The sequence below is a fragment of the Ceratotherium simum genome, chromosome 11, assembly GCF_057802395.1.
Source record: "Ceratotherium simum simum isolate JZ-2026a chromosome 11, ASM5780239v1, whole genome shotgun sequence".
In the NCBI taxonomy this organism is placed as follows: Eukaryota; Metazoa; Chordata; class Mammalia; order Perissodactyla; family Rhinocerotidae; genus Ceratotherium; species Ceratotherium simum.
In genome coordinates this window covers 36,075,873-36,098,897 of record NC_141910.1, presented here as the reverse complement: position 1 = coordinate 36,098,897, position 23,025 = coordinate 36,075,873, and the positions used below count along the sequence as shown (strand labels likewise).

The following is a 23,025-nucleotide window of genomic DNA, read 5'->3' as shown; positions in this document are numbered from 1 at the left end:
AAGCTGCCCTCCTGCATTGGCCGTCCTTCACAGCTCAGGCCACCCTGCCTTGTCCCTGCTCTGACCACCTGTGGCCTTCGTTGTCAGACTTGCTCCTCTGTGTACTGGACGCAGTGATTTCACAGCTTCCTCAGACCAGGGCCTGTCTTCCCGGTGGAACTGTCATCCTCATGAGGGCAGCCCCTGAGCTTCAAACACAAGGTGAACAGAAGGAGCTCCTTGGCACAACCTTCAAAGCCTTCCTCAAGCCAGGGACTCCCCCAAACTACCTTTCTGGCCTTGTCTCCCCTACAACCCTCCCCAAACTCAGTCACATGATTTGTCTTTCTTTTAAGCCCCCACTCCCCAACCCCAGCACAGCACCTGGTACAGAGCAGATACTCAAAATATTTTTGTTGACTAAAAACCACAAATACTGATCAGGTTGAATCAATATTGTTCTTTTCAGGAAGTTGAGAGAGAGAAAGAACTACCTGTTGGGATCCTGTCAAGCTCAGCTTGGCCTTGGTAGAATGCCGACCCCCCAAGGAATTCTCCACGAGCTCAGGAGGTCTCACAACCCTAATGCAGTTGAGCCCCAGCGGGAGCGCCCGGGGTCGCACAGAGCACAGCCTGGACATATCAGGGCCCGTCCAAGCTGCTGCAAGAGCAGCCAGGGGCACAGTCTCTTGGAACAATAAACAGAGTGAGCATATAATTTATTATCCAAACCAGGACACTTTTGAGAGTGAATTGGAAATTATGCTGGGACTATTCCAGATAAGTGGGCTGGATGGTCACCCTGGGCAATCGATTATGTTCTGTGGTCAAACCCTCCTAAATAAACCAAACAGAGTTTTCTAAACATAAGAACTTGCTAAAATTCAAAGTAGTTTAGGACCAAGATGGCTTAATTTTAAAAGCCAATGGTGTTGTTGAAGAAAAAGCAATGTTCCCGGCCCATTCTGGCTATGGTCCGGGGCTGCTTGGGGAATTGTGCTGAAGATGCGTATGCTCCTGGGCCCGGGGTTTTCTGTAAACAGAACAGAAAACAGAGACTGATGAGATAGTGACACCGACCCCTGGAGCCTCCAGAGCCTGGCTGTTGGCTCAGACGTGGCTGGCAAATCCCGCAGAGGGAGACAAGCGCCACACAGGCCTAGGGTGAAGCCTGCTGCACCCCTGAATTTGGAGTGTGTCCTTGGGGCTGAGGCGGCTCCTGTCAGAGGCTCTCCCCACGGCTGCAGAGGGGCTGAGAGAAGGGTAGAGGGGTAGACAAGCCAGGAACAGCCTAGACCTGTGGGAGGCGGGCTCACATCCCACCTCCTCTCAAGGCACTGTCCCTGGGAATGCCATCGTCCTCCCCTCTAACGACCTCAGTCTAGGGGTACGGGGTTGGGGAGAATGGACTCTGAATCTGGGTGGTTGACCTCAAAAGCCCAAACCTGTGTGTGTTTCTTTCTTTTTTTTTTTTTTGTGAGGAAGATCAGCCCTGTGCTAACATCCATGCCAATCCTCCTCTTTTTTGCTGAGGAAGACTGGCCCTGAGCTAACATCTGTGCCCATCTTTCTCCACTTTACGTGGGAAGCCACCACAGCATGGCCTGACAAGCAGTGTATCACTGCGTGCCCGGGATCCGAACCTGGGCCGCCAGCAGCAGAGCGCACGCACTTGACCGCTACGCCACGGGGCCAGCCCCAAACCAGTGTGTTTCTAACACTGACCCAGTACAATATAGTAAAGTGTTTCTTCACAAGGGTCCGTGGACCCCAAGATCAGAAGTATGCTCAAGGGATCTACAAGTTCTAATTTTTAAGAGTCATGTTTTCATTTTGATGAAATTTTTTTAAAAAATTCTTTCACCAATTATTTAAACAAAGCTTCTCTTCTGCACTGATAAAATGCAAAAGAGCAACATTTCTATAGACTAAGACTTTGATGTCTTAGGTCAGTGTTTCCCACGCTGGGCTGCACGTACATATTCTTGAAACCCACAGGAATTTTATCTGGAGTCTGTTGGAGAGACACCAGTGTCTCTGTGTGTGGTTAAGGGAAGGGTTTAAATGTCACACAGGCCTGGGTTTGAGTCCTAGTCCCATGACCAAGGGCTCAGTGTGACTCTGGGCCATGTGCTTCCCATGCCTCCCCTCTCAAATGAGGTTCTGAGGCTCACTGGAGGCCCTCCCGGACAGACAGCACCACGCCAGGCTGGCAGCCAGCAATCCACGTTAGCTACCACCACTGTTATTATTCCCGATTATCACCTACTTGTCATTTTCATCCTTCCTTGCAGTTTGTTATCTCTTCAGGAGACAGTGAAAGTAGAAATAGGATTACCCTGAGAGTGGGACCCAGCAGTCAGCCCAGAGTGGATGAGATCAGCTGCCTGCAGAAGCTGCTTTAAATGACAGGATGTTTCCTTTGCCAAAAGCAGAGGAGCAGCCTGGAAATCTAATCGGGGCGTGGCCAGACGTCAGAGGAAGCAGGAGCCTTTTTTCGTGCTATTCATGAGGAAGCTGGGTGCATGTGGAGTTCTGGAAGGCCAGCCCACAGAGCAGCAGGTTCGTGGGCCTGGGCCCCACGAGGCCACCCCTCAGGAGGCTGCCAGCTGTGGTTCTCAGACCTTGAGAACATCTAGCTCCATCCCCTAGCCCTGATTTCACTGTCACCAAGCAAACTTCTGGTTGTCCTTGGCTTCCATGCAGAGTTTCCCATAAGGGGAGACGCTCCACAGAGCAGTGGCCCCAGACACTAGCCCACAGGTGGACCTCTGGCTTCTCTACCAGTTTCCTGGGAGTTTGGTTAACATGACTTCAATTTCCTGAGGATGCTCAGTCCTGTGAACTCTCAAAAATCTGCGTCTGGATCTTGGTGATGCCGCTAGGGTGTGAGGATCTGCTGAAGGGATCCACTATCCTTTGGCTGTAGGTCTGTTTTTAATTTTACTGCCAGGGCGTCCCCAGTGTTCCTCCAGATAAAGACCACACTACCCCCACACTGCAGCCGGCAGGTCTGGAGCGAGATCATGAAGGCGGGGGCCTGGCATCCCAGGTGGGGTAGGGGAGGTGACCTGCAGGCCCAGACAGCCCAGTACTGGGCCTGTCCTACCCATGGCCCCAGCTTCTCCCACCCTCCCTTCATCTCCTGGGGTAGGCCCATTTTCTTACAAGTAGAATTTGTATTTCTGTCTCCCCAACCATCTCAAACAAGGCTACAGACCAGCAAGTTTTGGAGATTTCAGACTGGCGTGCAGGCTGGGAACAATAACGCCAGGGGAACGAAACCTGTCTTTTAGCATTAAAAAAAAAAAACAAAAACAGCCATGTTCATAAGCTCCACATTGTGCTTTTGTGATCTTTGTCGGTCTTCGCTAGGCCTTTTAAGGCTCTCGCACGCTCCCAGAATCCACCTTCTTTGTACTCTCCGTGCACTTGAGCCTCCTCCCTGCCTGTCCCGAGTCCTTGGCAGCAGGATGATTGCTAATGCCTTAATGGTCCCCTTTGGTTCAATAATAATGCTTCTGCTCTGACTCTTTGCTCCCAGAAGCCCCACACACAAGGAGAGCAGTTCTGGATGGTGGGGGCAGCAACCACCCACTGCTTGCCTCAGTTCATTAAAGGTGTTTCCCCATAGAGCATCCAGGTCATAACACTGATGGCTGATTACTGTGCTGGCTGTTCTCAACTGGACTCATAATTCAGCCACAGTCTCGGAGCCTGGAGTCACTCTGAGGCTGATGCTGGCCAAGGGCTTGCAGGTGTTCGAGCTCTACACTCGTCGCTGCCTTGACAAGCAATTATACGTATTTGCAGCCACAAAACCTACAAAACCATACATAGAACCACAAAACCTACAACCATCATCTGTCCTGTAGAATACTTACTGAACAGGTGGGCAAGAATCGAGGTACTCTGGATTGAAAACAAGAAGTAATAGAATTTGCTGGAGGTATTTTCAAGTTATAATGACCTGGTCCTGGGCCTTCGCGCTATAGAAAAAAAAAAAAAAAGCGTTTCATAATTACTCATATTTGAAATGTTTTAACACTTCATTTGCCTTCCACACATAAACATATGAATCAGTGTGATATGGTAGAAAAATCCCTGGATTTGGGCTTGGACGATCTTATTTCGGTGTGCCCTGGCACAAATCATTGTGAAACGGGAGTAATACCTGCTTTACCTGCCTCCTGGGAGACTGTGAAGACTGAAGACGAAGGGACCTGCAAAAGTTTCCCCTTGTCCCTACCTGGGCCCCCTCCCCACACTGGCATGCCCCACTCCATACTTGTCCCTCTGACTGTTCACAGTCACTTGCTGCTCTGAGCTGTTAGCTTTATAAAACACACTTATTCTAAAAAGACAAAAAAAAACCAAACACAGTTATTCTTTCACATAAATGTAATATATGTTATCTTAGTCCAAACAAGTATTCACAGCAATTCACTGACATAAGTAAAATGCAATGAGATGAACACAACTTTAAAAAGACAAACACCCCAATAGAAAAATTAGAAAAAGGCAACTCACAAAGAGGAAATAAAATTGTTCCATGAGGAAATGTGGCGTGGGGGCTTTAACCTCCTTAATAACCAAATAAGTTCTAATTTAAACACCAATGAGATTCTTTTCAGAGGGTATAGAAAATTAACAAAGGTAGAAAGAACGAATGAACAAAAGAACAAAAGAAAGAGAAAACCAAAACTTTAACCACCAGCATGGACACTCCTCTATGATTCTGGTGGAAGTATAAATTTGATGAGCCTTTCCAGAGCACAATTTGGCAAGCTATGAAACAGCTTAAAAACATATATAGTGATCCAAAGCGAGAGAAAGAAGAAAGGAGACTGGTTACAGGACAGTTGCAGGAATCTAGAAGACAAATGAGTCCTGAGCCCATATGACAGATATGAAAATGGAAACTGCTCAAACATCACAGTAGATAATGTAGACAAGATGATAATCTTTGGGGTTTTTTCTATTAATTCACTTTTTTCCTCTCTCATTTTCAAATACCTGTGCTATATGACAGAAATTAGTCTTTCTGGCATGATGTCTTGGATCTGTTTCTAAATAATACAGGGACTAGGAGAAGTGGGTAGGGGTATAGATTGGCCAGGAGCTGATCATTATTGAATGGGTATGTGGGGGTTCAATACAGCATTCTGTCTATGTGGCACATATTTTTAAAGTTTCTACAATACAAAGTTAAAGACAATGTATATTTATTATTTTGACCCAGCAATTTCAGGAATGCATCCTAAGAAAACAATTGAGAATGTGTGCAAATATTTAACCACAAAGACATTCACTATAACATTGTTTCTAAAAGTTGAAAATTGGAAATAAAACTAAATGATTAATGATGTGTTCCGGGTTAAATAAATTATGATTCTTCTATCCAGCTGTTCAGTGTTGATGAATTTTTATGGACATAAAAGCTATTCCCAAATATTGTGAAGTGAAAAATGTGCTTTAAAAAAAGCGCATAAAAAAACTGGGATGCTTAAAAAAGTTTTTTTTTTTTACTTATTGGCATTTTCTAATTTTTCGACAATGGACTTGAGTGCACTTGAAATATGAAAAAAATTATACCCAGTGTATAGCTAAATGAATATGGAAATTGGGTAAAGGTAAAGGAAGAAAAGAGGTAAGGGGAAAAAGATGAAACAAACAGTAAGGTTAGAATAGAGAAATATATCCTGTAAGAGCCTTAGAATAGGTAAGGCTGAGGGCCAGCCCCGTGGCTTAGCGGTTAAGTGCGCACGCTCCGCTACTGGCGGCCCGGGTTCGGATCCCAGGCGCACACCGATGCACTGCTTCTCCGGCCATGCTGAGGCCGCATCCCACATACAGCAACTAGAAGGATGTACAGCTATGACATACAACTATCTACTGGGGCTTTGGAGTAAAAACAAATAAATAAAATTATAAAAAATAAAAAATAGGTAAGGCTGGGCCACAAATTAGCCCAATGGATTTGGGAGAACAAGCACCCAAGTGCAGACCCTACGCCGGATTTAATAGCCAGGCTTTCCCCTGTTTGCTCCTGCGTATGGCACAGCAGTGTAATTAGGACTGCCATTCTCAATTACCCCACCATGAATGGAGTCTGTTATTAACACCAAGCACAAGTCTGATAATCAAGGGATGGATGCGTCTCATAATTTTACAACTCATGGCAGAGAGAAGAAAACAGTAACGTTTTCAAACTACCGCACACATGGGACTGAGATCGCTATCAGGGTGAGGCTCTCTGTACGGAGTGACCTCTGCACGTGCACTGGAGAAATCTGAGCCACCATAATAACAGAGGCATAGCAAGCCAGGGGGATCCAGACAGGAACAGTTTGTGCAACGTCCCCTTGGGTTGGCCATCATAAATGCAGTGCTCTCAAGCCAGCATGGTAGCTGGGGCAAGAGACGCTGCTGAGTGTGCTACCATTGACTCCACGCCTGTGACAGCCAGCTCTCTGCAGGATGGCTAAGAAATGCTGCCACCTGCACCCTTTCCCCTCAAGCCTAATGTGGCTTTCATTTCTAAGCGTCCAAGTCACGAGCTCCTTGCGAGACCAGGTGCCAGGCCTGGCGAAGCACTGACATGTGCCTGTGCCACCCAGCAGCCTCGCTGGACGGCCTTGGTCACCAGAATCAAAGGGACTAAGACTTATGGCAGAAAGAAATTACTGAATGCTATTTGCCCCACATGTGTCAGATGGAATCTTTTAAGCAGGAGCATTAGGGAAGTGGATACAGGCCCAAGTTCATATTCCAGAAGCCACAGGAATGCTGTTCTAAGTGAGAAGTAATGATCAGGGCAGGGTCCTGCAATGGGTGGGAAGCAGCTCCAGCAGAGTCCCCGCTTCTGGCCCATCCAAGGAGGGCGCAAGTAGGCAGAGACGGAATGGAGGGAAGGGGACACGGTCCAAGATGGCTCTGAATGTCTGTCGAGAAAGGGACCCAGTTCAATGGGAGGGTAAAGAAGGACTTTCGAACTGTGTCCTACTCTTCCTTGAAATTGGGGATTCTGCTCCCTCGTGTTCTGGTGATCACTGAGCATGATCCAGAGCCTTGGGTGACATTATGTGCGATGCGTGGGTGGAGGGTGGCACCCAGGTTCATCAGGCAGTACTAGGTCCCTCTTGCACAAATCGGATGGACCATTTCTTAAACCTCGCTATTGTCAGGGCCATGCTTTGGCAACTCGGGGTTTCCCAAAGTCAAACCCTTCAAAGACCATTTGCATTCGGTGCCAAGAGAGAACAGAAATGTCACCTTTCCAGAGTCCCAGAACCTGCTGCCAAAATAAACTACAGGAAACCTTTTATAGTAGCCATTCCTCTGCTTTGGGGCATGATTACATCTCAACTCTCCTGACAAGATGACATCTTTCTTTTCCCTTTGAAAAATTCCTATTTAATTGAGTTTCTACTTGAGGGCAACTTTAACCAACAGGAGCTGTAGCGATCATACAGATGAATGAAATACTATCCTCCACCTCAGAGGAATTTATAGTCCAGCGAGGGACACAGGCAGAGCCATCAAAAACACCACAAAAGAACAAATGAAGGTGTGAGGAGCTGGGATGATGCTGAGTGAGGGCTGAGCTAGCTGTATGCCTTCAAGATTCTAGACGAGGCCCTGGCGTCTCTGGCCTGGACTACTGAAGTGTGATCTCAGTGGGCCACAGGATGTTACTGAAGGGGGGAGCTTTCCACTTACAGCAAAGGACTCAGAATGCATGGGTCTCACCCACTTTTCTGGAGTGCTCTTGGGTCCCTGTCATAACACGAAGAAGCTTGACTTGCATATTTGGTTCCAACCCCTAAGGTGAAATAATGTTCAGTACCATGACAGGCCTTTGGTTACCGCCCCCACCCCCACCCCACTGAACACACTCCTCCCCCAGGGCTGAGAGGATGGGACTGGCTAACCCATAAAACACTGCTCAGGAATTAAAAGGTGCCAGGTGCCTCTGAAAGACTGTGTGAGAGTAGATGAAATTATCCCAAGTTTTTATGTGCTGAATTGTGTTCCCCCAAAATTCATAAATCCTATGAATTTTTGTGTTAAATTATGCTGAACACTGAATGATGTCCTCCCAAAATTAATAAGTCCTGTGAATGTCGAATTCCCTATACCTTAGAATGTGACCTTTTTTGGAAATAGTGTCATTCCAGACATAATTAGTTAAGACGAGGTCATTAGGATGTGCCCCAATCCAATATGAATGCTGTCCTTTATAAAAGGGGGAATTTTGCTGCCAGCCTGGTGGTGCAAGCAGTTCAGTGCGTGCACCCCGCTGCGACAGCCTGGGGTTTGCTGGTTCAGATCCCGGGCGCTCACCGACGCACTGCTTGGCAAGCTATGCTGTGGCGGCGTCCCATATAAAGTGGAGGAAGAGGGGCACAGATGTTAGCCCAAGGCCAGTCTTCCTCAGCCAAAAAAAAAATGTGGGGGGGAATTTTGGACACAGAGACACGCATACAGGGAAAACACCATGTGAAGATGAAGGCAGAGATCTACAAAACAAGGAGTACCAATGATTGCCAGCAAACCACCAGGAGTTATGAGAGAGGCATGGAACAGATTTTCCCTCACAGCACTCAGAAGGGACCAACACTGCCGACACCTTGATCTTGCACTTCTAGCCTCCAGAACTGTAACATAATAAATTTCTGTTGTTTAAGCCACTCAATTTGTAGTACTTTTTTATGGCAGCCCTAGCAAATGAATGCATGAGTGTTCAGCTCATTTCTTCATTCAACCAATATACAATGTGCCAGACAGTATGCTGGGAGTTTGGAATACAGTGGTATACGATTGTCTCCCAATATCTGTTCTGCTATTCCTTAGTATTAGAACAATTTTTAACTGGGCACATGTCTACCCAGAATAAAAACTAAATTTCCCAGCCTCCCCTGCAGCTAGGTGTGGCCACATGGCCAATCTTTGGCCAATAGGATGGAGGTGGAAGAGGTGTATGCAAATTCAAAGGAGCATCCTTAAGGAGAGGGCAGCTTGTCCATCTTCCCCGCCCTCCTGCCTGCAAGCTGGCCCCAGGTTCTTGGCTCTCTGGGACCATGGGAATGGAAGCCATGCTTAGCAGAGCAGCATGCAGAAATCTGAGGCTGTGGTATTGCCACACCAGCCCTAAACCACCTACTGCAGGCACTTTATACAAGAGAGAAATATGTTCCTATCCCGTTTACAATAGTACAGTTGGCCCTCTGTAACCACGGGTTTCGCAGAGGGCCAACTGTATACATTGCACCATACCATTTTATATAGTAAGGGACTTGAGCACCTGCGGATTTTGGTATCCACGGGGTGTCCTGGAACCAATCTCACACGTATACTGGGGATGACCATATTGTCATTTGGGGTCTCTGTGACTGGCAGCAGAACTCAGGTCTTAATTGACAAGACAGACATGTTCCCTACTCTCATGGGGCTTACATTCTAGTAGGGAATGTACACCTTACAAAAAATATAATGACAAATGTGTGGAGTATCATACAAAGGGACATACAGGGTGCTACAGGAGAGCACATAAGAAGGTAAACTGATCTGGTCTGAGGGGCCTGAGAAACCCCTTAAGGAAGTACATTTGAGCGGAGACCTAAAGAATGAGGAGAGGAGTTTGCAGGGCAAAGGGCTGGAGGAAGGGTCTGTGCAGGAAGCAGTCACAGGAAAGGTAGGGAAGGCCAGAACGGGCAGGGCCTTCAGGGCAAGCCTAGAGAGGAGGACGTTATTCACTGTAATCCTGTAGGGACAAATTCACTGCATCCCAGCAACAAAATAAAAAGTACATAGGCTCCTGTCAAAAAATACAGTTAGCGACCTGAAATTCAACTTCCTCACAATAGTCACCACATTGTTGGTTTTTTTACACGTGTGTTAACACTAAGAATGATTTTACAATTTAATTGCAGATGTAAAATGTTCAATGTCACCCTTTATTTCCAATCTCTGCAAGTCCTCAGCGTTCTGAAGCCCTCTCATTTGCAGGCAGGTGTGCTGGCCCTCCAGGCTGCCTCTCCAGCCTGCTCTGAAGCAGGCTCAGCAGACAGTCTCCACTGCTGCCCAATGTGGGCTCCCCACCACCCCCTGGCACTGCCAGAGAGCTGTCCCATCCTTGCCGCCATCTCTAGCTGACGGCGTTCCTCCATACACCCCTTCTCCTTTGATGCTCAAACCAGCCTCGTGCGGGAAACACTATTCCCTCCACTTAACAGATGAGAAAGTGAGGCTGAGAGGGGTTAAAAACAAATGACTTAACACCTCAGCGGCGGGAGCCAGAGCCAGCAACCTCGCCTCTCCCTCCCGGTCCTGGGAAGTATCACTTAGTTCTAAGGTATTTTTCTTTAAAATCATAAAGCTAAAGGGAACCTAGAAAGAGCACACCATCCATCTCTATTGATCCTAGACACAAACAACTTCCCATGAATCATACTTGAAGAGACAAAGAGTGAGAAATAAAATGTATAGCCCCAAATGTCTATATATACATGTGTAAAACATAAGTAATATGCAACATAAACTGAAATTACTAGATGGGGTGGTACAAACGATCTCCCCAAAATTTGGTGGGATGGGTGTGATAGCTGGGATACATTGCCCCCAAAAAGACAACAGATGCCCTGGCAAGGAGGGTGGAATCCTGTGTGGAGGTGGGCACAGAGTGAAGCTGGAGCTGCCTCTCGGGGAATTCAGGAGGAGGCATGCGGCAGGGTGCATCCAACTCAGGAAATTCTAGAATTCTGTAACTTTGAGTCTACAGGTTCAAAGGGGAAAGAAGGGACACACGCATGCTGGTGGGTGGGGTAGAAGCAAACCTGTCAGGGGCCAGAAGTTTTTCACGTTTGTGAAAATAAGGATTGACGGTATCTCTGGAGTCTAGCTGGGTACTGCTTCTTCCCGCCAAGAGAGAACTGTGGCAATCTGGGCTTCCAGGTAGGGGGCCGTGTGGGCGGGGCAACACTGAGGGATCAGAAACGTGTCCACCCTAAAAGCACAGCTTTTACAGGAACGCATGTGCCAGGGAATTCAGAATTGCTGCAAGCGTTCCCTGGCCCATCCTCTGTCTTCTAGACGACACCCCGGGGGCAGAGGGGCCCCCTTATGGTTAGAAATCTGAAGTCGTACTTCTGCCTGGGACCTTCTGGCCGAGCTGGCGACTCCCCTACTCCTGGTCACAGATTGGTCCCGAGCAGGCACATGACCCTCACCTAGCCAATCAGAAGAGCCTGCCTTTTCACACTCTGGTAGCAAAGCAGGCAGGTATGCAACTGGAGCTGCTGATGGCCGACTTGCCTAGCTCATGGAGAGAGCATGTCCAAAGGATGCATAAAAGGAAATCAGTAGCCAACGCGCCAGAGGCAATGTGCACTGATAAATTCCATCCCATCTTCATGCTTTTATTTTTTCCTTACACTAATTCAGAATGGGTTTCTGTCACTTGCAAGTGAAAAAATCCTAAATAATACATTTTCTTTTTCCTGTTCCCAGTCAAGATACTGTTATAAGAAATGAGGGTGGGAAATTCTTCACACTCACAGCCACACAGGCATATATGACTCTGCTGGTGTCCATACCATTGAAAAAGTTGCACAGATTTTTTAAAAAGAAAAATTGCTGGGATATCTTTTTCTTAAATATTCTGGTACATCTGTAGCTATATTTGAAAGGTTATATTTTTCCAAAAATGTTACCTGCAAGTGACTCATCTTTGAGGAGACTGACACTGGGACCTGCTCTCATCATCTGAACTTTCAGATTCCACTCAAGTGGAAATCAATTTATGTTTGGCTTTATTAAATCTGACCATATTTACTAATTATTTTTCTGCTCCTCATGGAATTTTAACTATCAGCTTAGTTTTTAATCGAACTAATTCCTTAAATGCAAAAACAGCTGGAATGATTCAGCATTCTTCCCTAACACTACATTTAATGGAGAGACTATGCTACAGATCTGCTTGAAAGGGGACTTTCAAACTCCTACTACTAAATGCGACAAAATGCACAAATCATATAACACTCATTTGTATCTGTACGGACTCGTTCCTGTTTATCTAAACCTTTCCTTATTCTTTATAGCCTTGTCAGCCTTTACGAAATACAGAAACATCTTGAGATATTTCTGACATCAAATAAAAGAAACCCATTTTTGTTTGACATTGTTAAGATGTTATTCCTACTGTCAGGAAAGATGTGCATGTCTCATTTTTCACTTTATATACAACTGTGAGAAATAATAACTGCAAAGCATCTGCTCAGCAAATCACTGGAAGCCCCAAATCCTATGAATGACTGAGTCCTAATTAAGTCAGAATAAGTGGCACTATTTTTATTTAAGTAACAAAATATTTTTATGTTGACCATTTTGGTGGCTCTTTTCCTCAAACACTACTTGTTTTCTGACTTTTAAAAATAATATTTTGAAAAATTATAAAAGCAATGGAAAAGAGAGAAAGGAAGTAAACAATCATTCTTAATCACAGCACCTCAGCACTGCCACAAAAAGCATTTTGGTTCATTTCCTGTTTTTTATATACATGATTTTTCTTACATTATTTTAATCATAATATACATACCAATTTGTATCCTGCATTTTTTCACTACACATTAGCTCATAAACATTTTTGGTGGTATTTTATAATTTTAACAGTACTTTTAATGGCTGTAAAATATTCCTTTGAGTGGATGTGTAATTTTTTTTTAACTATTTCCCTTCTTTTTTTTTTTTTTGTGAGGAAGATCAGCCCTGAGCTAACATCCGTGCTAATCCTCCTCTTTTTGCTGAGGAAGACCGACTCTGAGCTAACTTCTATTGCCAATCTTCCTCCTTTGTTTTTTCCCCAAAGCCCCAGTAGATAGTTGTATGTCATAGTTGCACATCCTTCTAGTTGCTGTATGTGGGACGCGGCCTCAGCATGGCTGGAGAAGTGGTGCGTCTGTGCGTGCCCGGGATCCGAACCCGGGCCGCCAGTAGCGGAGTGCGTGCACTTAACTGCTAAGCCACGGGGCGAGCCCTAATTATTTCCCTTCTACTGGATATTAAATTGTTGCTGTTGTTTTCTTGCTATTATAAATAACCCCTTGATGATATCTTTATATAGATGAATATTGCTGTATATAAGATTATTACTTTAGGAGGGTTTTCTCAAAATGGAATTAGTGGGCTAAAAGATATAAACAGCTTTTATAGCTCAACATACACTGCCAAACCGCTTGTCACGGCCGTATTAGTGTATGCTCCCATCAGCAAGAGACAGAAAAGCACTGAGTCTCTATGGTCCACATGCCAAGTAGATACTGGGGAAAAAAAGATTTAGCAAGATAAAATCTTTCTTACTCCTCTTTACCCTAATGGGAGTATTAAATAAAGTCATCAGTGGCCCTTATATGTTCAAAGAAGTTGTGCAGAATCTCTGATATCCTTAATGCCTGCATTTTGAAACATATTCAGGAGGGAACAAAACTCTTGCAACTTTTTGGGAGGTCAAGAGATTTATTTGGGTCATTTATAAAAGCAATTAAATCAATTAAAGAGAAAGGGGAGGGGAAGAGAAACCACAAATGACGAGTTTCACTTTGTTCAATTCGCTTGAATAAGAATAACTAGGACTTGTTACAGATTGTTTTCTCCTCTTTAAAAAAATCCTGTGATGAGAGAACTGGACCTCTGGGTCTTGGGATTTGTGGGGTGTGGTCATTATTATCAAGGTGCTAAAAGGGATTGGTGGCTGGTAGAAATTTCCAATATAATTTTTTTCTGTGGGTGCAAAAATTTTTTTCTGTGGATTCTACTTTTATAGTAGAACATGTCTTCAGGCATTTATCTCAGAATCCTCACGTAAATACTCTCCTCACAATCTTGCTTATGGACAAAACAATTCTGCTGATCCATAATCAATTATTATTTCAACAATAACTGAAATAGCCAATAAGTATACAACCTTACATTGGTGTTTGAAGATTAAAAACCATTTTCTAACCAGACAAATCTCTTACCAACTGCTTCTCCTGAGAGCCACCTACACTTTGGGGACAAAATGTAATTCACCAACTGAATCCCTGTTGGGGATTCAACAACAAACAAGAAGAATACATTTTTTTAACAAGTGAGAAGGGGTCCTCCACACTGAGAGGCTTCAGGCACAGAATATCCTGGAGGATTTTCAAATTCAAAGTTAATGTACTTTTTTTTTTTTTTTGTGAGGAAGATCAGCCCTGAGCTAACGTCCGTGCTAATCCTCCTCTTTTTGCTGAGGAAGACCGGCTCTGAGCTAACATCTATTGCCAATCCTCCTCCTTTTTTTTCCCCAAAGCCCCAGTAGATAGTTGTATGTCATAGTTGCACATCCTTCTAGTTGCTGTATGTGTGACGAGGCCTCAGCATGGCCGGAGAAGCGGTGTGTCGGTGTGCGCCCGGGATCCTAACCCGGGCCGCCAGTAGCGGAGCGCGTGCACTTAACCGCTAAGCCACGGGCTGGCCCAAAGTTAACGTACTTTTTACAATAAAAAATCAGGTAGTAATCTGCTATGCCTTCACATAGTCATCTACTCATTTTTTAATAAGCTGCTCCTGGAGATTTTATGCATAGATGATTAACAAATTTCAAAGAGCTAGTTTTCACAGATGATGCAAAGAAAGGAGGACATGCACACCTGTGTGTATCCATCTTTTATAACCTGTCTCATTCTCAACAGAGTTTAAAGTGACTGGGTGAATGTTTATAGGTCATACTGTATTGCACCAGATCTACGGGTCAGATTTCTGGTGACTGTAGGTTTCATGTTTACCAGCAATGAGGCAACTTGTCCTAAGTCAATAGGGCTCAAATGACACCACGACCTTACCGTGTGACCATACACAAAACGCGTTTCAGAAGAACTACAGAGTTTTAAGTTTTTTTAAAAATCCAACTGCTAAATAAATGGAAGAAAATTAAAGTGAACATCCTGTCTCTGGAGGGAATTTTTTAAGTGGTAGGAGAAATACAAAAGGAAAAGATACACAGATTTCATTCATTCATTCAACACATTTTTTGAGTACTGTACTAGGTGCTGGGCACTGATGAATGAGACAGCCCCTTCTTTCATGGAACTTACATTCCAGAAGGTGATGACAAACTCTCTAATTTTGACCACATATATATTTTACATTTTAAATTTTATTTATTTATTTTTTCCCCAAAGCCCCAGTAGATAGTTGTATGCCATAGCTGCACATCCTTCTAGTTGCTGTATGTGGGACGCAGCCTCAGCATGGCCGGAGAAGCGGTGTGTCGGTGCGTGCCCGGGATCTGAACCCGGGCCGCCAGCAGCGGACCGCGCGCACTCAACCACTAAGCCACAGGCCTGGCCCTATGTTTTACATTTTAAACTTTACATATAAAAACACAAAAGTAAAAGGCAAAATCCCTGAAAAACTTCAGCAAATAGAAGTGCTAACATCTCTTCACTATAGGGTTTCTACAAATCAACAAAAGAATGTTAAAACTCTACCCAAGGGCCGGCCCCAGCTTTGGGGAAAAAAAGGAGGAGGATTGGCAATAGATGTTAGCTCAGAGTCAGTCTTTCTCAGCAAAAAGCGGAGGATTAGCATGGATGTTAGCTCAGGGCTGATCTTCCTCACCAAAAAAAAAAAAAACTCTACCCAAGAGATAACTGGGTAAAGACTGTGACCACAAAGTATTCAGGAAGGACCACAAGTAACTGGTTAACAAATAATTAGAATGTGTAGCCTTAGATCCTACAGATTAAATTAAAATAACGAGATACCATTCTTTTACTATCAAATTAACAAATAGTTTTTAACATAAACAAAATTCATACAGATTTTGTGAAATGGGCACTGCCTTGAGGGTTGGTGGAGATGTAAATTAATGTAATACTTTTTTGTGTGTGTGAAGAAGATCAGCCCTGAGCTAACATCCATGCCAATCTCCTCTTTTTTTTTTTTTTTTTTTTTGCTGAGGAAGACTGGCCCTGGGCCAACATCCGTGCCCATCTTCCTTCACTTTATATGGGACACCGCCCCAGCATGGCTTGACAAGCGGCGCATCAGCGGGCGCCCAGGATCCAAACCCAGGCCACCAGCAGTGGAGCGCACACACCCAACCACTCCGCCACGGGGCCAGCCCCAATGTAATACTTTTTAAAAAGGTTTGACAGTATAGATCAAGAACCTGTATATAATCTCTATTCTAGTAAATCCCATTTGTGATAATCCATAAAAAATGCTTCCCAAATTTAGAAAAGACTTTATGCATTGAGTCTTATAGCATTAGTCTTTTGATCTGAGTATTCAGTATCATTGTCCTTGCATAACGAAGTTGTGAATGTGAACAAAAGTTGTAACAAAAGAATTCCCCAATGAGCTGACCGCTTATAAAACTATATCCTATTCAAATGTCTCTCCCTGCTTAACACTGGCATTCACCATTGCAGACACGTCAGTGTTTTTGTGAGTCAGTTTCTATCCTTCATTATTAAATGATATTCAATGATACATTGCAAATAAAATGCAAATCCATTTCAAAGTGAAAATGTAAATTTAACCAAAAAATGCAAGATTTCATGAAGTTGATGAAATCACAGGAAAAGTCTTTGGTTGACCAACGAGGATCTAGCAAAGTTAGATTAGTTAACAAGAAAGAAGAAAAGATGAACAAGGATTGTGACACTATCGGCACTTCAGTAAAGAATGATTTAAAAAAGGAAGGAGAAGCCCTTGGGAAAACTGATGAAGCTTCAAATATTTTTTCTAAAATTTGTCATCTATGATTTCAGTAGAATGTCAAACATGAAGTGAAGGATGTCACTATACTATCATAAAATATTGTAGGAAAAAATAAACTGGGGGGCCTGCCCGGGAGCGTAGCAGTTAAATTCGCGTGCTCCGCTTTGGTGGCCCGGGGTTCACAGGTTCAAATCCCCAGCGTGCACCGATACACCGCTTGTCGAGCCATGCTGTGGCGGCCTCCCATATAAAGTAGAGGAAGATGGGCACAGATGTTGGCCCAGGGCCAATCTTCCTCAGCAAAAAAAGAGGAGGATTGGCAACAGATATTAGTTCAGGGCTAATCCTCCTCAAAAAAAAAAAAAAAAGATTTTCAAAAAAAAAGAACTAAAATCCACACAATTTCCTTCTTTAATCTAAGAATTAGTACATAGGTACAATTATAAGATATTTTCATAATTTTTAGTTTAATTTTTTTAAAGTAAAGTCCATATCAAACTTTACCAACTACTCTGAAATTTTGAGTTCATTTAAAGTGGGTTCACTTTAATAGGTCTTTTTTTGTGGATCAAGTTATACTTGGATAATGAAAACTCCTGTATATGGAAAAATTGAAAACAAGATTAACCATCAACAGGGGAATGGTTAAATAAATTATGATGTAATAACTTGATTATTTACCTAGTAAAAATAATGTTTAAAAGGATTTCTGATAACATGAAAGTGAAACATATGCTAAGTGAAAAAAGGAATAAAATTGTAGTACACCATGATCAAAACCATGGTTTTAAAAGTGCAGAGAAAAAAAGGGGGAAAATTAACTCACCATTATTGGTTGCATGTGAGTGACGAGAAATTTTTAAAATATAATTTTCTATATTTTCCAACTTTTCTATAATTTTATTTTTTTATTTTTACTCTTACTTTAAAAATTTTAAATATATTTTGACTTAAATTTTAAGACATTTTATTAAATTTATAGAGAAACATAGTTTTAAAAATCAATTGGAATCAAAAGCTTTATAATGAAAAACAGAAGACTTGGGTCTCACCCCTCTCCAATTTCATTCCTTAAGACAACTGTTTTTTGTTTTTAAGGGCGTATAACATGCAGTACAGGATGGTGAACACAGCGTTTCACTGAAATAAGACTATACTGATTCATTCATGCAACTAGCACTCTTAGAAACAACTCTTACACACATGTCTTAGGCACACACGTCTTTGTGCAGGCTCTAAAGAGCCTAAGACAACTATTTTTAACTCTCAGCTGTTATTCTGGCAGTTACCTTTTTATCATTAAATAGTATGTTTATATTGTTATATCTTAATTTATATTTTAGAAATTATCTTTTGATGGCTTCCTGCAATAAATGGAGATACAGCTCTCTTGCTCTATCCACTATTCCTCTCTCCACATCCACTCAAAGTACCATTTTAAATCATTAACCAATGTTTACTACATAAATATTATTCTTTGCAGAGCCAAGTTACATAATACAATTTCTTGTCTTGTGCAGTCTTTTGTTTTACCTGGAGTTAATTAGTGCCTTGTTTTTTCACTTGCACATTTTGCTATATATATTTTCTTAATTTTTCCCCGTCATGTCAGCTGTTCAGAGTCCCTTTTTCCTTAGAAACATTCCTTCTGGAGTTCTTTAGTTTCTTTCTCAGCGTGGTTTGGTTTCTCTCTCAGCCCATTGCACAGTGACTCACCTGGGACATCTTTTAACTACTCTCCCAGATTAGATCCACTTTCTTCTAGATCCTGTGCCTTCCTTTTTCTAGATTTACTCCCTTGTTTTGCTGTATTTTATCACCAGTGGCATCTTTAAAAAGGGTATTTAGGAGGTAATTTTTATGAGTTTTTGCATGTTTGAAAATGTCTTTGTCTTCACAATTGATTGTTTGGTTGAACATGGAATTCTAAGTTGAAAATAATTTTCCCTTTTTCCTCTCTCTGTGGATACATATTGGATTAAAAAAAATCTTCCCCTTCTATTCCCTGCATTCTATTTTCAAGCAGGTTTCCCTCCTTCTGTCTGTTTATCTCCATCTCTCATTCATGTTAGAGGCATTTCTCACTTCCCTGGTAGAAGCTCAGGTATGTGGCTGGGATATGTTGAGATCACGCAACTGAATAGTGAGCCAGTCTTTTTCCTGGGGTTCCCTAAGTTGTCAGGATGTGGTTCTCTTTCCTCTGGGCTCACTGAGTTTTTCCCAGAATAAATTCCACTAATCTTTTGCCTGACAGGCAAATGTCCGAAGGCCAGCATTCCACATTAGCAGAGGAAAGGTGGCATCCAGACCTAAATTTCTCTGTATGCACAGTTTCAGTTAATTCCCTGGTATTGAACCCTATGCCTCACCTTACCTTCCCTCCAAGTCTTGAGCCTTCTTGCAATTCTAAGGGACAAACAGGCTCCCATCTCTTCTGCATCCCCCCGCCTGCTTTTTAGCCTATGGCTTTCTCTACTTTCTATCGTCCAAAAATTGTTGAAATCTCATTTGCCAATGTTTCCCTCTTTTTCTCTTTATCCATGTGGATTTATTTATTCTTATACTACCATTTTATTGGGATTTGAGAGTGAGAGGAGATTGATGTATGTGGCTAGTTGCCATATTGAGCAGGAAATCATGTATTACTTTTAGAATAGAAAATATAAACTTTAAATTCAAATAGCTATTATAATCATAATTACATAAAGCGAGGATATTCAAACTGCAAATTATCAGTTTATCCCACATATACAGGAACTCCATCTATTTAACATTCATTCTTATAGATTTTCTCTGAAACTATGCTACTTCACCTTTATGTCAAAATTGGATCCTCTCGTAAGAATTAACAGACTTATCTATTTTATAAGGAAAATGTCTGTGAAAATTCCCAAAATAGCAACTCTTCGTAAATTTTATTTTTCCTTACTTTGCAAATGCTTTTCTGGAACTACCTAGAGGGTAATGTCTAAAAGTGTAACACATTGGTTTGTGCATAGAATGAACAGTTAATGATGATATAAATATCTAAATATTTATAGTTATATATAAATTAAGATATTTAGGGACCCCTTCTCACATTTCTCCCTCTTTTCAGTTCTTTTCCTTGATCTCAGGTACCTAATTCTTGTTGTCTCATCTATATTCCTGGGAGGATTCTGGGGGAGGAAAGAGAATATAATAAGTCACTAATACCTTAGTATGAATTGGATCAATATATTTCTCCTTCTAGGAGCTTTTGTATTTAAAAGAGGATATGTGACAAGGAGAAACCCCCCCCAAAGATTTTTGAACAGTTAAATCAAGAGTGACACATGTCTCATGTCTCCGCTCTTAGGCTCTTATCTCAAAATCTCTCCTCTGGACTCTCAGGCATTGCAGCAGTGAGTGGGTATAAATACAAAGTTCCCTTCTGGGCCCCTCAAATAATGAATGCCTCGTGGAAAAGCCCTTGGATCCCAAGCTGAGAGGACAACTAGCACTTGGGTTTCTTTGACTTTTGCTTAGCATATGGGCTCTGAAGGGTCAGGGATGGGTGTCTCTTTTCTCATCCAAGGCTTTTCTTTACTCCTGCCCTTAGCTCTTTCCTCCACCTGGAGTCAGCACTTGCTGGGAAGCTTACAAGTGAATGTATCAGAAAGTTTTGGAGGTGGCTGTTGGAAGAAGGTACATGTGCTTCCATCGAAAGATAATATGAAACTTGAGCCATCAGTGTCTAATTTTGGGTGCCATGTTTCAAGTTGTGCATGCTAAGCCATTTGGTCCCATACTAGTCGGACATATGCATTGTGAATCACAGATTCTCATTTAATATGTGTAAGTTTGTGTGTGCTTCAATGTGTACATGTTGATTGGGTTATTGACTTTACAGTGTCCCTGCCCTTCAAGAGGGCAGGGAGAGCCCTGAGAGAATGTTTCATTTGTCTTTGAATGCTCATCAATGCCTACCCGGCAGAGGGCCTCACACACATAGCCATTGAAAGAAGATTTATAGAATAGATGAAAGAATTTCTATTGAAGTCAGCCAGGCTCAGTTGAGCCCAACTTTTTACAAAGAGGTTTTGCTGAAAAAACACTGGAAGTTCTAACATTCTAAAGGTATCCCAGGGATAAAATCGGCCAATTAAGAAAAGCCAGTGTAGCAAGGCTCCCAGTGGGAACCTAAGCTGCAGCCATCCATTGTAAGGAACTTAGATGATCAGGGCCTAACAGGCAGGCTGGCAGACCTCCCAGGAGAGAGGAGCCTCCTGCATATGAACCTCCTACTGCAAAGGGGGTTAAGCAGGCCAACATGGCCCCATGAACAAGCCTCAGTCATCAGTGGGGAATTGCGACTCCAGAGACAGCACAATGCCACTTGGATTTGACCCCAGATCATCTCTAAACGTCCAAAGACATTAAGAAGTCACCTGATCACGCTCACTCACTAGGCAGCACAGCTTAGAGCCCAGGTTTTGAGGTCACCATACACTGGGTCTAAGTTCTGGCTGTACCTCAATAACTGTGTGACCTCAGGCAATTAACCTCCATTTCCTGATCTATCAAACAGAAATGATAAGTACTACCCCACCAAGTTGCCGTGAGGATTAAATGAGAGGATACATCAGTCACTGAGCACTGTGCCTGGCACTAGAAAATACTCAATGAGTGATGGTCATCATCATCATCGTCATCAAAGCCGACCCTAATAAAGTAGTTGATTTATAAAGCTTCTTCCAGTTGTAAGAGTCCTTAACAGTTCCATGACTATGATGTTAATTTCTAGAACAATTAGATTGAATGATAAAATCAATCAAATGAGTTTTTCAGATAAAGGCTGAATGGCATATTATAATGGCCTAATGATGAATGCATTTATCTCAAGAAGGTTTGAGATAATGTTCTCCTAGCAAGCATCCTTTCTTTACCAAACTCACACTGCATGGCACCATCTCCCACTGCTGGTATCAAAGGAGTTTGCTCTCTGCAGTTTATAAGTTTGTGGATCTAAATCAAACCCACAAGTCTGCTCTGGGAATGCATGTTTAGGACAGATATGAATCACAGCCCTGGGCTATTTCTTTGTCTTGGAACATTTTCCATGAAAGTATTCTTTTCACTTTGTTGAAGGACAGGATGTTCCAAATCAGTGAAACAGTTTTATTTATAAAATGGAATGGATGAGGTGACATCAATGAAAATGGCAGAATAAGAATCTCCAAAAACCTTCTCCTCCATAAAAGCAATGAGAACAAAGGCAAAAGTTGTCAGAATCAACTGCCTTGTGGTATTTCACATACCAGCCTGCTTATCCTGCAAGATGCCTAACCTGAACTAAAAGCAAACTATTTTTAATTGAATCTCTCTTTACTAATAGTAAACAAATCATTTGTAACTCATGGCATTCATTTACAGCACATACTTCAAAGGAAACACAATATCACCCAGTGGGATAAAAAAAAACAAAAGTGTGGGCCGGCCCCGTGGCTTAGTGGTTAAGTGCGTGCGCTCTGCTGCTGGCAGCCCGGGTTCGGATCCCGGGCGCGCACCGACACACCGCTTCTCCGGCCACGCTGAGGCCGCGTCCCACATACAGCAACTAGAAGAATGTGCAGCTATGACATACAACTATCTACTGGGGCTTTGGGGGGAAAAATAAATAAATAAAATCTAAAAAAAAAAAAAAAAAAAACAAAAGTGGTATCTTGACTGCTTGCTGCCAAAGCCAACTATATGCATGCATTTATCTCCATTCCTCCCCATCAAGTAAAAAAGACATAACTATCTCCTCCCCCTCACACATACACACACACACACACAAAGAGCCAAGAGAAGCGACAACAGCCAACAGAGATAACATAACACTGGCAACTGGCTTATATCCCAGGCAGGAGGCTAAGAAGTCATTTTGAAGCAACTGACATGTCCAAGAGAGCAGGCCTACAGATATAAACATTCATGGGCTACTGAAAAGAAAAGCCAAGTCCTCATCCCACCAGTCTGCTGTGAAATCCACCTGGAAATAATCCCCAGCTGTATTAGTTTCCTGTGGCTGCTGTAACAAATTACTTAATTAAAATTTGATGGCTTAAAACAACAGAATTTTATTCTCTCATAGTTTTGGAGGCCAGAAGTCAAAAATCAGTGTCGTTGGGCCAAAATCAAGATGTCGGCAGGGCCATGCTCCCTCTGGAGGCTCCAGGGGAGAGTATGTTCCCCGCCTCTTCCAGCTTCTGGTGGTGGCTGCCTTCCTTGGCTTGTAGCCACATCGCTCCAGTCTCTGTCTCTGTGGCCACACTGCCTTCTCCTCCCTTC

At 42.9% G+C, this 23,025-nt stretch overlaps 1 protein-coding gene across 1 annotated transcript in view; it reads right to left on the bottom strand.

The window, feature by feature from the left end:
• Positions 1-464: 464 nt before the first annotated feature.
• STPG4 (sperm-tail PG-rich repeat containing 4) overlaps positions 465-23,025 on the bottom strand; it is a 40,808-nt gene continuing 18,247 nt past the window's right edge. The window contains exons 6-7 of the mRNA XM_087436418.1: positions 3,864-3,968; positions 465-1,012 (exon numbers count right to left, since the gene is read on the bottom strand). Of these exons, the coding sequence (XP_087292544.1) occupies positions 896-1,012; positions 3,864-3,968 (222 nt within the window). The 3' untranslated portion in view covers positions 465-895. The remainder of the gene's footprint in view (positions 1,013-3,863; positions 3,969-23,025) is intronic.